Genomic DNA, 16,708 nt, shown 5'->3' with positions numbered 1-16,708 from the left:
AAGCTAGTGTGTGTGAGGGGCGTGGCTAAAGCTAGTGTGTGTGAGGGGCGTGGCTAAAGCTAGTGTGTGTGAGGGGCGTGGCTAAAGCTAGTGTGTGTGAGGGACGTGGCTAAAGCTAGTGTGTGTGAGGGGCGTGGCTAAAGCTAGTGTGTGAGGGGCGTGGCAAAAGCTAACGTGCTTTGCTAGCTTTGTGTTGCTAAGGCTCTTTGTTCTTGCCTGATCTGCTGAGGGTTCTCGTGGACGCCGATGACCCAGTAGTGGTCAGACTTGCTCTTGCAGGTGTCTCTGGTGTTACAGATCGGAGTCCAGGTGTTTCCCAAAGAGCGGTTCAACATCCGGACCACGCCCTCGGAGTCCACAGAGCACGGGGTCCCTGAAAACACAGAAAGGATCAACATCCGGACCACGCCCTCGGGGACCACGCCCTCGGGGTCCCTGAAGATGATGGTGGAGGTTCAGACCCTCGGCGCTGAAGCCCATCCAGCTGAGGTGAGAGCAAGGACTCAGAGGCAGAGGCGTGTCCAGGATCAGTCTCCTCCTCCTGGACAGAGACAGCAGCTGGACGCCCAGAGCCTGGTCTCCAGAGATGCCTGGACCTGAACACAGGAGCCACTCATGAGCCACTCATGATGAAACCCTGAACACAGGAGCCACTCATGATGAAACCCTGAACACAGGAGTCACTCATGATGAAACCCTGAACACAGGAGTCACTCATGATGAAACCCTGAACACAGGAGTCACTCATGATGAAACCCTGAACACAGGAGTCACTCATGATGAAACCCTGAACACAGGAGTCACTCATGATGAAACCCTGAACACAGGAGCCACTCATGATGAAACCCTGAACACAGGAGTCACTCATGATGAAACCCTGAACACAGGAGTCACTCATGATGAAACCCTGAACACAGGAGTCACTCATGATGAAACCCTGAACACAGGAGTCACTCATGATGAAACCCTGAACACAGGAGTCACTCATGATGAAACCCTGAACACAGGAGTCACTCATGATGAAACCCTGAACACAGGAGTCACTCATGATGAAACCCTGAACACAGGAGCCACTCATGATGAAACCCTGAACACAGGAGTCACTCATGATGAAACCCTGAACACAGGAGTCACTCATGATGAAACCCTGAACACAGGAGTCACTCATGATGAAACCCTGAACACAGGAGTCACTCATGATGAAACCCTGAACACAGGAGTCACTCATGATGAAACCCTGAACACAGGAGTCACTCATGATGAAACCCTGAACACAGGAGTCACTCATGATGAAACCCTGAACACAGGAGTCACTCATGATGAAACCCTGAACACAGGAGTCACTCATAATGAAACCCTGAACACAGGAGCCACTCATGATGAAACCCTGAACACAGGAGTCACTCATGATGAAACCCTGAACACAGGAGTCACTCATGATGAAACCCTGAACACAGGAGTCACTCATGATGAAACCCTGAACACAGGAGCCACTCATGATGAAACCCTGAACACAGGAGTCACTCATAATGAAACCCTGAACACAGGAGCCACTCATGATGAAACCCTGAACACAGGAGTCACTCATGATGAAACCCTGAACACAGGAGTCACTCATGATGAAACCCTGAACACAGGAGCCACTCATGATGAAACCCTGAACACAGGAGCCACTCATGATGAAACCCTGAACACAGGAGCCACTCATGATGAAACCCTGAACACAGGAGCCACTCATGAGTCACTCATGATGAAACCCTGAACACAGGAGTCACTCATGATGAAACCCTGAACACAGGAGTCACTCATGATGAAACCCTGAACACAGGAGCCACTCATGATGAAACCCTGAACACAGGAGCCACTCATGATGAAACCCTGAACACAGGAGCCACTCATGATGAAACCCTGAACACAGGAGCCACTCATGATGAAACCCTGAACACAGGAGCCACTCATGATGAAACCCTGAACACAGGAGCCACTCATGATGAAACCCTGAACACAGGAGTCACTCATGATGAAACCCTGAACACAGGAGTCACTCATGATGAAACCCTGAACACAGGAGCCACTCATGATGAAACCCTGAACACAGGAGCCACTCATGAGTCACTCATGATGAAACCCTGAACACAGGAGTCACTCATGATGAAACCCTGAACACAGGAGCCACTCATGATGAAACCCTGAACACAGGAGTCACTCATGATGAAACCCTGAACACAGGAGTCACTCATGATGAAACCCTGAACACAGGAGTCACTCATGATGAAACCCTGAACACAGGAGTCACTCATGATGAAACCCTGAACACAGGAGTCACTCATGATGAAACCCTGAACACAGGAGTCACTCATGATGAAACCCTGAACACAGGAGTCACTCATGATGAAACCCTGAACACAGGAGTCACTCATGATGAAACCCTGAACACAGGAGCCACTCATAATGAAACCCTGAACACAGGAGCCACTCATGAGCCACTCATGATGAAACCCTGAACACAGGAGCCACTCATGATGAAACCCTGAACACAGGAGTCACTCATGATGAAACCCTGAACACAGGAGCCACTCATGATGAAACCCTGAACACAGGAGTCACTCATGATGAAACCCTGAACACAGGAGTCACTCATGATGAAACCCTGAACACAGGAGTCACTCATGATGAAACCCTGAACACAGGAGTCACTCATAATGAAACCCTGAACACAGGAGCCACTCATGATGAAACCCTGAACACAGGAGTCACTCATGATGAAACCCTCAACACAGGAGTCACTCATAATGAAACCCTGAACACAGGAGCCACTCATGATGAAACCCTGAACACAGGAGTCACTCATGATGAAACCCTGAACACAGGAGTCACTCATGATGAAACCCTGAACACAGGAGCCACTCATGATGAAACCCTGAACACAGGAGCCACTCATGATGAAACCCTGAACACAGGAGCCACTCATGATGAAACCCTGAACACAGGAGTCACTCATGATGAAACCCTGAACACAGGATTCTTGGAAATATGTCGGTGTAATCCCTCATTCGTCCAGGCGTGTTCCATAGTAGAAAAAGCTTCAGTTGTTTCATCTGGACTCAGTTTGAAAAAATAGACGTTTCGACTCTCATCCAAGAGTCATTGTCAATAAAAGAATTTAGATCGAGAACTCCGATATTAATACTGTTCTGTGGTAAGACCCGCCCATTGGGCGGAGCCTTCCTGAAGTAGAAAGAGTTGTTTGTTTCAACAGAAACTTCCCCCTTGTATCTACCGAGCCTATTCAGAATCTTAATGGGCTATTAGAATCCTCTTTGTCTTTGTGAGACCCTGGCTCAACCACCCTGAGGACCTGATTAGCATCTAAATGTCCTGGTCCTCTACCTTTCCAGGGGTTCAGTAACCCATTATAAATAACAGTGTGACCCATAGTGTGCAGCACAGATTCCATCACTTACAATGTGGCCAAGCATTTAACAACTATATTGGCTCCGCTTGTGGGGAATTCGGAACATCATGTGGAAAACACGCACAACTTTGTGGACAAAGTGAAACATCTCCAACTGGACCCAGATGACCTCATGGTTTCATATGATGTTGTGTCCCTGTTCACCTGCATCTGACCTCTGACCTCTGATGCAGTAGCAGCAGTGAGGATCAGACTGCAGGAAGACACCACCCTACAGGAAAGGACCAAACTGACACCTGAACACATATGTAAACTGTTGGACATCTGTCTGAACACCACTTACTTTCAATTCCGGGGACAATTTTACAGACAGATTCATGGCTGTGCCATGGGCTCGCCCGTCTCTCCCATAGTGGCCAACCTGTACATGGAGCACTTTGAGAAGAAGGCACTGTCCTCATTCTCAGGCATAGCCCCAAAACTGTGGCTCCGCTATGTCGATGATACTTTTGTAACAATCAAGAAACAAGAGCTGGAAACCTTCTCTGATCACATCAATGCTGTGGACCCACATATCAGGTTTACAAGAGAAGACCCTAAGGAGAATCGCTTGGCCTTTCTTGATTGTTCCACGATCAGAGGAGAGGACGGGAAACTCCAAATAGAAGTATATAGGAAACCTACACACACGGACCAGTATCTGCTCTTTGGTTCCAACCACCCACTACAGCACAAGCTGAGAGTGATCAGAACCTTACAACACAGAGCTCAAGGTGTGTCCACCAGCTCAGAGGACAAGAAGAAAGAGGAAAAACATGTCCGAAATGCCCTCTCAGCCTGTGGTTACCCCGCTTGGGCTCTCAACAGAGTGAAGAGAACCAAGAAGCAGGACAAAAGGGAAACTGAACAGAGAAGGAAGGGTGTTTCTATCCCTTATGTGTCTGGCCTGTCGGAAAAACTGCAGAGAATTTTTAGACAGTCCCTGTTTATTTTAAACCAGGAAACACTTTAAGACAAAAACTGGTTCACCCTAAGGACAAAAACAGAGCAATGTAGTTTATTCGATCCAATGCAGTGAAGAAAGTTGTAAAGAACGTTACATAGGTGAGACGAAACAGCCTCTACACAAGAGGCTTTATCAGCACAGAAGAAATACAAGTTCAGGTCCACAGAGCGCCGTGCATCTCCATCTTGAAGCCTCTAATCACTCGTTTGAAGACGGTGAGGTGAAGGTTTTAAGCAGGAGAAAAGATGGTTTGAAAGAGGAGTCAAGGAAGCTATTTTTGTTAAAAAAGAAAGACCTTCTTTAAACAGAAATGGAGGGCTTAGGTTTAATCTTCCTGTTATTTATAATGGGTTACTGAACCCCTGGAAAGGTAGAGGACCAGGACAAAGACATTTATATGCTAATCAGGTCCTCAGGGTGGTTGAGCCAGGGTCTCACAAAGACAAAGAGGATTCTAATAGACCATTAAGATTCTGAATAGGCTCGGTAGATACAAGGGGGAGTTTCTGTTGAAACAAACAACTCTTTCTACTTCATTAAATTCACTAAATTCTTTTATTGACAATGAGTCTTGGATGAGAGTCGAAACGTCTATTTTTTCAAACTGAGTCCAGATGAAACAACTGAAGCTTTTTCTACCCTGAACACAGGAGCCACTCACGAGAGTAACTTAAAGCTTCATAGAGTTTACTTTTGTCTTTAGTCATGTGACAAGCCAAACCAACGAATCGGCCTGCGATTTAAAGCAGATATGGTTATGCAACATCACATCACATCACGTCACGGCACGCACACGTTAAATACCTCTGTGGTAGACGACACATAGCTGCTCTCCGTGCGCGCACAAACACACCACGTTCCCGCTCAGGCTGAACACTTCCTTCTGGATTCCTCCGATGGTGAAGAGTCTCAGGAGCAGGGCAGATGTGGCCACGGCGGCCCAGCCTCGGCCCAAACACAGCGCCTGAGCGTCCTCGCCCTGCGGCAGGTCCACCAGCCACTCTTTATTAGTGTCCCAGGACGAGAAGTGCACGCACAAGAGTTTACTGAGGGAGAAGGACACACTAGAGTTTACTGAGGGAGAAGGACACAAGAGTTTACTGAGGGAGAAGGACACAAGAGTTTACTGAGGGAGAAGGACACAAGAGTTTACTGAGGGAGAAGGACACACTAGAGTTTACTGAGGGAGAAGGACACAAGAGTTTACTGAGGGAGAAGGACACACTAGAGTTTACTGAGGGAGAAGGACACAAGAGTTTACTGAGGGAGAAGGACACAAGAGTTTACTGAGGGAGAAGGACACAAGAGTTTACTGAGGGAGAAGGACACAAGAGTTTACTGAGGGAGAAGGACACAAGAGTTTACTGAGGGAGAAGGACACACTAGAGTTTACTGAGGGAGAAGGACACAAGAGTTTACTGAGGGAGAAGGACACAAGAGTTTACTGAGGGAGAAGGACACTAGAGTTTACTGAGGGAGAAGGACACACTAGAGTTTACTGAGGGAGAAGGACACAAGAGTTTACTGAGGGAGAAGGACACACTAGAGTTTACTGAGGGAGAAGGACACACTAGAGTTTACTGAGGGAGAAGGACACAAGAGTTTACTGAGGGAGAAGGACACAAGAGTTTACTGAGGGAGAAGGACACAAGAGTTTACTGAGGGAGAAGGACACTAGAGTTTACTGAGGGAGAAGGACACACTAGAGTTTACTGAGGGAGAAGGACACACTAGAGTTTACTGAGGGAGAAGGACACACTAGAGTTTACTGAGGGAGAAGGACACAAGAGTTTACTGAGGGAGAAGGACACAAGAGTTTACTGAGGGAGAAGGACACAAGAGTTTACTGAGGGAGAAGGACACACTAGAGTTTACTGAGGGAGAAGGACACAAGAGTTTACTGAGGGAGAAGGACACACTAGAGTTTACTGAGGGAGAAGGACACAAGAGTTTACTGAGGGAGAAGGACACAAGAGTTTACTGAGGGAGAAGGACACAAGAGTTTACTGAGGGAGAAGGACACAAGAGTTTACTGAGGGAGAAGGACACAAGAGTTTACTGAGGGAGAAGGACACACTAGAGTTTACTGAGGGAGAAGGACACAAGAGTTTACTGAGGGAGAAGGACACAAGAGTTTACTGAGGGAGAAGGACACTAGAGTTTACTGAGGGAGAAGGACACACTAGAGTTTACTGAGGGAGAAGGACACAAGAGTTTACTGAGGGAGAAGGACACACTAGAGTTTACTGAGGGAGAAGGACACACTAGAGTTTACTGAGGGAGAAGGACACAAGAGTTTACTGAGGGAGAAGGACACAAGAGTTTACTGAGGGAGAAGGACACAAGAGTTTACTGAGGGAGAAGGACACTAGAGTTTACTGAGGGAGAAGGACACACTAGAGTTTACTGAGGGAGAAGGACACACTAGAGTTTACTGAGGGAGAAGGACACACTAGAGTTTACTGAGGGAGAAGGACACACTAGAGTTTACTGAGGGAGAAGGACACTAGAGTTTACTGAGGGAGAAGGACACAAGAGTTTACTGAGGGAGAAGGACACAAGAGTTTACTGAGGGAGAAGGACACTAGAGTTTACTGAGGGAGAAGGACACAAGAGTTTACTGAGGGAGAAGGACACAAGAGTTTACTGAGGGAGAAGGACACAAGAGTTTACTGAGGGAGAAGGACACAAGAGTTTACTGAGGGAGAAGGACACAAGAGTTTACTGAGGGAGAAGGACACTAGAGTTTACTGAGGGAGAAGGACACAAGAGTTTACTGAGGGAGAAGGACACTAGAGTTTACTGAGGGAGAAGGACACACTAGAGTTTACTGAGGGAGAAGGACACAAGAGTTTACTGAGGGAGAAGGACACACTAAAGTTTACTGAGGGAGAAGGACACAAGAGTTTACTGAGGGAGAAGGACACAAGAGTTTACTGAGGGAGAAGGACACAAGAGTTTACTGAGGGAGAAGGACACAAGAGTTTACTGAGGGAGAAGGACACAAGAGTTTACTGAGGGAGAAGGACACACTAGAGTTTACTGAGGGAGAAGGACACAAGAGTTTACTGAGGGAGAAGGACACAATAGTTTACTGAGGGAGAAGGACACAAGAGTTTACTGAGGGAGAAGGACACACTAGAGTTTACTGAGGGAGAAGGACACACTAGAGTTTACTGAGGGAGAAGGACACACTAGAGTTTACTGAGGGAGAAGGACACAAGAGTTTACTGAGGGAGAAGGACACACTAGAGTTTACTGAGGGAGAAAGACACAAGAGTTTACTGAGGGAGAAGGACACAAGAGTTTACTGAGGGAGAAGGACACAAGAGTTTACTGAGGGAGAAGGACACAAGAGTTTACTGAGGGAGAAGGACACTAGAGTTTACTGAGGGAGAAGGACACACTAGAGTTTACTGAGGGAGAAGGACACACTAGAGTTTACTGAGGGAGAAGGACACACTAGAGTTTACTGAGGGAGAAGGACACTAGAGTTTACTGAGGGAGAAGGACACAAGAGTTTACTGAGGGAGAAGGACACTAGAGTTTACTGAGGGAGAAGGACACTAGAGTTTACTGAGGGAGAAGGACACAAGAGTTTACTGAGGGAGAAGGACACAAGAGTTTACTGAGGGAGAAGGACACAAGAGTTTACTGAGGGAGAAGGACACTAGAGTTTACTGAGGGAGAAGGACACTAGAGTTTACTGAGGGAGAAGGACACAAGAGTTTACTGAGGGAGAAGGACACAAGAGTTTACTGAGGGAGAAGGACACTAGAGTTTACTGAGGGAGAAGGACACAAGAGTTTACTGAGGGAGAAGGACACTAGAGTTTACTGAGGGAGAAGGACACTAGAGTTTACTGAGGGAGAAGGACACAAGAGTTTACTGAGGGAGAAGGACACAAGAGTTTACTGAGGGAGAAGGACACAAGAGTTTACTGAGATGTTCAGCCCGTAAAGAACAGACTCTGAAACACTATAAGAGTTCTAGTCTCGGTTCTAGTCTCGGTTCTAGGTCCTGCTGCCCTCCCTCCGTACGTCAGATGTGTCAGATGCCCCGGCTGTACCTGGCGAGCTCGTCGGTGCCGGGGCAGGCCAGCAGCACGGCCTCCTGGGAGATGTCGGCCATCTTGTGTCCCAGTGCGTTGGACAGGTGCATGTTGTGGTGAACGGCCGAGTCGTGGAACTCGATGTCGACGGCGTTTTCCGGCTCGTCGTTATATCCACGGACGATCCCCACCGAGTTCCACACCTGAGACACGGGGCGGGTCAGGGCACATCAAATGAGGTTATGAACTACAACTGTGGTGGAAACTGCAGGAGACGAGATGAAGCGTTGGACGTAAAGCGTGTCCACTGAAACTTTAAAGTAAACTAAGCCCAGACACTATATTCAGACAATGTCAATCCAAATGTCTTGAAGCGTTTTAGTCGAGGTTTAATTATCAGACAAATGTCAGAAATATCACATTATTAATTTATTAGATTTTTTCCCCCTTTTATATTCTTTATCCGCTCTTTTTCTTCTTGATTTTTTACTCTAAACTCAATATTGAAATCGTGCATTTCTTCAAACATCCATGAAATTATCTCAAATGTAATATATTGTCCCCAGAGGAAATGTTCTTCTCAATCTAACACTTTATGAACATATTGAGCACAACCCAAAGAGTCCAGATCTACGGCGTCTGATTGGTCCAGAGCCGAGGAGTCTGACAGAGCGAGCGCTGTAGCTCAGAAGATCCTGCTCAGAAGTGTGTACCATGAATCTGTGGGTGAGGTGAGCCGCTGTGGCCCCGGGCTGGAAGGCTCTCTGAGGAGGCGTGGCCAAAGGGCCCTCGTACACGGGACGCAGTGACACCGGAGGACCAGCAGGAGGCGCTACAGAACCGCCTCCGTCATCATCTTCATCCAGGAACTTCTGTCCCCCGAGTTTCAGAGAGTCAGTGTCTGCAGACGGAGAACACGTTACTCATGAGGAGGCCTACAGGTGTCCAGTCTAAAGAGACCTACAGGTGTCCAGTCTAAAGAGACCTACAGGTGTCCAGTCTAAAGAGACCTACAGGTGTCCAGTTTAAAGAGACCTACAGGTGTCCAGTTTAAAGAGACCTACAGGTGTCCAGTCTAAAGAAACCTACAGGTGTCCAGTCTAAAGAGACCTACAGGTGTCCAGTCTAAAAAGACCTACAGGTGTCCAGTTTAAAGAGACCTACAGGTGTCCAGTCTAAAAAGACCTACAGGTGTCCAGTCTAAAGAAACCTACAGGTGTCCGAGACCTACAGGTGTCCAGTCTAAAGAGACCTACAGGTGTCCAGTCTAAAAAGACCTACAGGTGTCCAGTCTAAAGAAACCTACAGGTGTCCGAGACCTGCAGGTGTCCAGTCTAAAGAGACCTACAGGTGTCCGAGACCTACAGGTGTCCAGTCTAAAGAAACCTACAGGTGTCCAGTCTAAAGAAACCTACAGGTGTCCAGTCTAAAGAGACCTACAGGTGTCCAGTCTAAAGAGACCTACAGGTGTCCAGTTTAAAGAGACCTACAGGTGTCCAGTCTAAAGAGACCTACAGGTGTCCAGTTTAAAAGAGACCTACAGGTGTCCAGTCTAGAGACCTACAGGTGTCCAGTCTAAAGAGACCTACAGGTGTCCAGTCTAAAGAGACCTACAGGTGTCCAGTCTAGAGACCTACAGGTGTCCAGTCTAGAGACCTACAGGTGTCCAGTCTAAAGAGACCTACAGGTGTCCAGTCTAGAGACCTACAGGTGTCCAGTCTAGAGACCTACAGGTGTCCAGTCTAAAGAGACCTACAGGTGTCCAGTCTAAAGAGACCTACACCAGGCTGCAAAATAGACGGGGGCCCGGGGCCCGTAGGCCCTCAAATCTCCGGCGGGCCCAGGCTTTGAATTAGGAGGGGCCCCGGGCCCCTGTATCAAAATTTCTCGAAAAAAAATCAAGATTTAACTAGTAATTTGTCCATATTTGGGGCATTTTCATGGCTTAAGTTTGGTTTTGACGGACATGCCACTTCACAGTCTTCTCGCTTCTCATTGGCCGAGCGGTGTCCGTGATCTAATTTCGATGAAAGTGGCATCTGATTGGCCGCTGCGTTCGGTCGTGTTGGGGCCAGTGCTGAGGGCCAGTGCCGTCTACAAAGATGTGGAAAGATAAACTAAACACACACGTGTTCAAGATGAATTCCACAGTAAATGTGAACTCTAGATTTGAGGCTTTTCATTGTATGAAAATATGATTCTATTGCAGGCTGCAAAATAGACGGGGGCCCGGGGCCCGTAGGCCCTCAAATCACCGGTGGGCCCGGGGTTTGAATTTGAAGGGGGCCCGCCGTGCTCATGTATCGATTTAACTAGTAATTTGGCCATATTTGGGGCATTTTCATGGCTTAAAGGTTGAACGGACGAGTCTCATTTCCTCGTATCAATCATAAAACGCACCTACTGCTTATCTGCAGCCGCGTGCGGCTCGTCCCCATGAGCAGCACGTTTCCGCGTGTTTAAGTGCATTGATCTATATTAATATAGTTCCCTCAGTGACGGGACAAAATGAAGACGGAGAAAGACAGTTCGAGTTGACTCATATGAGATGGAAATCTACTGGAGACGCGAGATGATGCGATCAGAGCTAATAAACAAACGCACGTGTGTGTTGTATCAGTCCACACGGGGGAGTGGCACGAGCACGGGGGAGTGGCACGTGCACGGGGGAGTGGCATGTGCACGGGGGAGTGGCACGTGCACGGGGGAGTGGCACGAGCGCGGGGGAGTGGCATGTGTGCGGGGGAGTGGCACGAGCACGGGGGAGTGGCACGTGCACGGGGGAGTGGCACGAGCACGGGGGAGTGGCACGAGCACGGGGGAGTGGCACGTGCGCGGGGGAGTGGCACGAGCACGGGGGAGTGGCATGTGTGCGGGGGAGTGGCACGAGCACGGGGGAGTGGCACGAGCACGGGGGAGTGGCACGAGCACGGGGGAGTGGCACGAGCACGGGGGAGTGGCATGTGTGCGGGGGAGTGGCACGAGCACGGGGGAGTGGCACGTGCGCGGGGGAGTGGCATGTGTGCGGGGGAGTGGCACGAGCACGGGGGAGTGGCATGTGTGCGGGGGAGTGGCACGAGCACGGGGGAGTGGCATGTGTGCGGGGGAGTGGCACGAGCACGGGGGAGTGGCATGTGTGCGGGGGAGTGGCATGTGTGCGGGGGAGTGGCACGAGCACGGGGGAGTGGCACGAGCACGGGGGAGTGGCATGTGTGCGGGGGAGTGGCACGAGCACGGGGGAGTGGCATGTGTGCGGGGGAGTGGCACGAGCACGGGGGAGTGGCATGTGCGCGGGGGAGTGGCATGTGTGCGGGGGAGTGGCATGTGCGCGGGGGAGTGGCATGTGTGCGGGGGAGTGGCATGTGCGCGGGGGAGTGGCATGTGTGCGGGGGAGTGGCATGTGCGCGGGGGAGTGGCACGAGCACGGGGGAGTGGCACGAGCACGGGGGAGTGGCATGTGTGCGGGGGAGTGGCACGAGCACGGGGGAGTGGCATGTGTGCGGGGGAGTGGCACGTGCGCGGGGGAGTGGCACGTGTGCGGGGGAGTGGCACGTGCACGGGGGAGTGGCATGTGCGCGGGGGAGTGGCACGAGCACGGGGGAGTGGCATGTGTGCGGGGGAGTGGCACGAGCACGGGGGAGTGGCATGTGTGCGGGGGAGTGGCACGAGCACGGGGGAGTGGCATGTGTGCGGGGGAGTGGCACGAGCACGGGGGAGTGGCACGAGCACGGGGGAGTGGCACGAGCACGGGGGAGTGGCACGAGCACGGGGGAGTGGCACGAGCACGGGGGAGTGGCACGAGCACGGGGGAGTGGCACGTGCACGGGGGAGTGGCACGTGTGCGGGGGAGTGGCACGAGCACGGGGGAGTGGCACGTGTACGGGGGAGTGGCATGTGTGCGGGGGAGTGGCATGTGTGCGGGGGAGTGGCACGAGCACGGGGGAGTGGCACGAGCACGGGGGAGTGGCATGTGTGCGGGGGAGTGGCACGAGCACGGGGGAGTGGCATGTGTGCGGGGGAGTGGCACGTGCACGGGGGAGTGGCATGTGTGCGGGGGAGTGGCATGTGCACGGGGGAGTGGCACGTGCACGGGGGAGTGGCATGTGTGCGGGGGAGTGGCACGAGCACGGGGGAGTGGCATGTGTGCGGGGGAGTGGCAAATGCTGTAAACAGTATTTATTTTGTATCTTAGAAACATGATATATCAAAGAACAGATCAAAGTACTTTCAATTGTTTTACATGCTAATAACCAGGTTTAAAACACATGTATCTTGTTCTTATGACGCCATGATGCCGCGTGCGCTTGTGGGCCCCTGAAATTGCTGGGGGCCCCTAACTTTTTAGGTAGGGGGGGCCCCTGGCCCCTAACTTTGAAAATCTATCTCTCAGCCTGTTCACACGTCCAGTCTAAAGAGCGTAAACTACAGGCGTGCGCCCCGTGCGCCTCATGCGCCCCGTGCGCCCCATGCGCCTCATGCGCCTCATGCGTCTCATGCGCCTCATGCGCCCCGTGCGCCCCATGCGCCTCATGCGCCTCATGCGTCTCATGCGCCTCATGCGTCTCATGCGCCTCATGCGTCTCATGCGCCTCATGCGTCTCATGCGCCTCATGCGTCTCATGCGCCTCATGCGTCTCATGCGTCTCATGCGCCTCATGCGCCTCATGCGTCTCATGCGCCTCATGCGTCTCATGCGCCTCATGCGCCTCATGCGCCTCATGCGTCTCATGCGCCTCATGCGCCTCATGCGCCTCATGCGCCTCATGCGCCTCATGCGCCTCATGCGCCTCATGCGCCTCATGCGTCTCATGCGCCTCATGCGCCTCATGCGTCTCATGCGTCTCATGCGCCTCATGCGTCTCATGCGCCTCATGCGTCTCATGCGCCTCATGCGCCTCATGCGTCTCATGCGCCTCATGCGTCTCATGCGTCTCATGCGCCTCATGCGCCTCATGCGTCTCATGCGCCTCATGCGCCTCATGCGTCTCATGCGTCTCATGCGCCTCATGCGTCTCATGCGCCTCATGCGCCTCATGCGCCTCATGCGCCTCATGCGTCTCATGCGCCCTCAGACAGACCTAGAATATTATTTCATGTCCCAGAACTTGACTTCAGCTCAACATTAGAACTGTAGAATATGTTCTGTCATTTCTGTGTCTGACAGGTTCATGGCAGGTGCATTTCCACTGAGAATCTAAAACAAAAACCGAGAACACCACCCCGAGAGAACACCACCCCGAGAGAACACCACCCCGAGAGAACACCACCCCGAGAGAACACCACCCCGAGAGAACACCACCCCGAGAGAACACCACCCAGAGAGAACACCACCCAGAGAGAACACCACCCAGAGAGAACACCACCCAGAGAGAACACCACCCAGAGAGAACACCACCCCGAGAGAACACCACCCCGAGAGAACACCACCCCGAGAGAACACCACCCCGAGAGAACACCACCCCGAGAGAACACCACCCTGAGAGAACACCACCCCGAGAGAACACCACCCCGAGAGAACACCACCCCGAGAGAACACCACCCCGAGAGAACACCACCCAGAGAGAACACCACCCAGAGAGAACACCACCCCGAGAGAACACCACCCCGAGAGAACACCACCCCGAGAGAACACCACCCCGAGAGAACACCACCCAGAGAGAACACCACCCGAGAGAACACCACCCAGAGAGAACACCACCCGAGAGAACACCACCCCGAGAGAACACCACCCCGAGAGAACACCACCCAGAGAGAACACCACCCCGAGAGAACACCACCCAGAGAGAACACCACCCAGAGAGAACACCACCCCGAGAGAACACCACCCCGAGAGAACACCACCCAGAGAGAACACCACCCAGAGAGAACACCACCCAGAGAGAACACCACCCCGAGAACACCACCCCCACGTGGTGTCTGGGTCACAGGCAGGAGAAGCGTGGGCTCTGAAGGGCCCTCACAGTGAGGCTAACCACTCTGCCACGCTCGTTGATCTTTCGTACCCAGAGAGTTGTCGTCGTCGAGGAAAGCCGCTCTGTTCCTGACTCGTCCCGTCGGCGTGACGTCGTCCTCGTCGTCTCGTTCCGCTCGTCTCTTCAGCGGCGACTCGCCTTCGTCCATCGGTCCGTCCTCGTCCTCATCGAACAGGTCGTCCAGGTCTCGCGCGGCGGTGGCCCCTGGGGGCGCCTGCAGAAGGAGAGACTCTTACAGCGTCTGGTTTCTCTGTGGTGAGAGGACTTGAGCCAAGGTTTGAGTAGATGTTGGGACCTTGTGAGGCTCTGCTCCGGCGCACACTCGCTCCAGGAGCCCCACACAGCCCTCTGTGTCGGTGTAGGCCAGGTCACACCCTCCAGGACTCCAGGCCAGAGCGCACACCGTGAAGCCCTTCTCATGCTTCTGCCTGAGGAACAGCACACACGTCACTATAAAACAACTATAAACTATAGTTCTCTCCTCGATCATACTTAAAACACTCTAAAAAGATGTACAAACGTGTGACCGTAAGTGTCGACTTCATACTTCACCTGATATGTCCAGTCAGCTTAAGACAGAGATTACACAATTATACTATGGCCCCGCCCTAAACCAAACAGGGCGTCGGCCATATTGGTTCAAATTTGACACGCCCAAAATCCTGTCCTGATATTTAAAATATCATTTTAATTAATTTTTCATCTGACGGGCCCCAAACTGGGGTCACAGGACCAATGTGGGGTCAAAAGTTGTTCAAATAATTTGCATGAGAAAAACAAGACGTGTGGGGATTATTAACGAGGAAAGTCTGGTTAGTTTACCTCTCCAGACACACCCTGGAGCTGACGTCCCAGATCACCATGACTCCACCCACCGACGCCGCGGCCAGACGTTTCCCACATGGAGACCAGCAGACCACGTTCACCGGCTGCAACAGAGAGAGGCCGTCAGAGAACACAGGGGACTGCGGACGGGGGGACTGCGGACGGGGGGACTGCGGACGGGGGGACTGCGGACGGGGGACTGGGAACTGTGGACGGGGGACTGGACGGGGGACTGCGGACTGGGGACTGCGGACGGGGGGACTGCGGACGGGGGACTGCGGACTGGGAACTGTGGACGGGGGACTGTGGACCGGGCCAGCAGGGGTGTTTCCCTCACAGATGGGCGTGGCTCGTTCTGCTGGTGTCCATACAAACTTCATTACTGAAATATGGATTATGCAAATACCGGATGAACACGTTAAACAGAACCTGGTCACATGGTCACATGGACAAAGAGTTTATGTAAATGAGCAGTGAGACGCCATGACGACGCCCACACAAACGCATCACAAACCATCGTCGTGGTGGTGACCCGAGGGACATAGTTACCTGAGTAATGAGGTCGTCGCTCAGACTGGTCACATGACTCCAGGTGTCCCTCTCGTACAGGTGAACTTTGTCCCCCACGGGAACGGCCAAGAACTGAGAACGAGAGAACGCCAGGTCACACGGGCGGGGCATCAGGTGTAGGTACAGAAGGGGCGGGGCATCAGGTGTAGGTACAGAAGGGGCGGGGCATCAGGTGTAGGTACAGAAGGGGCGGGGCATCAGGTGTAGGTACAGAAGGGGCGAGGCATCAGGTGTAACACAGAATGGGCGGGGCATCAGGTGTAAGTAGAGAAGGGGCGGGGCATCAGGTGTAGGTATAGAAGGGACGAGGCATCAGGTGTAGGTACAAACGGGGCGGGGCATCAGGTGTAGGTACAAAAGGGGCGGGGCATCAGGTGTAGGTACAAAAGGGGCGGGGCATCAGGTGTAGGTACAAAAGGGGTGGGGCATCAGGTGTAGGTACAAAAGGGGCGGGGCATCAGGTGTAGGTACAGAAGGGACGAGGCATCAGGTGTAGGTACAAACGGGGCGGGGCATCAGGTGTAGGTACAGAAGGGGCGGGGCATCAGGTGTAGGTACAAAAGGGGCGGGGCATCAGGTGTAGGTACAGAAGGGGCGGGGCATCAGGTGTAGGTACAGAAGGGGCGAGGCATCAGGTGTAACACAGAAGGGGGCGGGCATCAGGTGTAGGTACAAAAGGGGCGGGGCATCAGGTGTAGGTACAAAAGGGGCGGGGCATCAGGTGTAGGTACAAAAGGGGCGGGGCATCAGGTGTAACACAGAAGGGGGCGGGCATCAGGTGTAGGTACAAAAGGGGCGGGGCATCAGGTGTAACACAGAAGGGGGCGGGCATCAGGTGTAGGTACAAAAGGGGCGGGGCATCAGGTGTA

At 52.1% G+C, this 16,708-nt stretch overlaps 1 protein-coding gene across 1 annotated transcript in view; it reads right to left on the bottom strand.

The window, feature by feature from the left end:
• LOC140381690 (WD repeat and HMG-box DNA-binding protein 1-like) overlaps positions 1-16,708 on the bottom strand; it is a 56,608-nt gene that overhangs the window by 27,112 nt on the left and 12,788 nt on the right. The window contains exons 7-15 of the mRNA XM_072465800.1: positions 15,819-15,911; positions 15,267-15,373; positions 14,740-14,872; positions 14,475-14,658; positions 9,186-9,373; positions 8,491-8,675; positions 5,226-5,467; positions 462-596; positions 217-373 (exon numbers count right to left, since the gene is read on the bottom strand). Of these exons, the coding sequence (XP_072321901.1) occupies positions 217-373; positions 462-596; positions 5,226-5,467; positions 8,491-8,675; positions 9,186-9,373; positions 14,475-14,658; positions 14,740-14,872; positions 15,267-15,373; positions 15,819-15,911 (1,424 nt within the window). The remainder of the gene's footprint in view (positions 1-216; positions 374-461; positions 597-5,225; positions 5,468-8,490; positions 8,676-9,185; positions 9,374-14,474; positions 14,659-14,739; positions 14,873-15,266; positions 15,374-15,818; positions 15,912-16,708) is intronic.

The sequence above is a fragment of the Eucyclogobius newberryi genome, unplaced genomic scaffold (genome assembly GCF_026437365.1).
Source record: "Eucyclogobius newberryi isolate DKJ021-1_F unplaced genomic scaffold, fEucNew1.0.hap1 SCAF_5, whole genome shotgun sequence".
Classification (NCBI taxonomy): domain Eukaryota; kingdom Metazoa; phylum Chordata; class Actinopteri; order Gobiiformes; family Gobiidae; genus Eucyclogobius; species Eucyclogobius newberryi.
The sequence above is the reverse complement of the archived record's forward strand: the minus strand, read 5'-3'. Positions and strand labels throughout refer to the sequence as shown.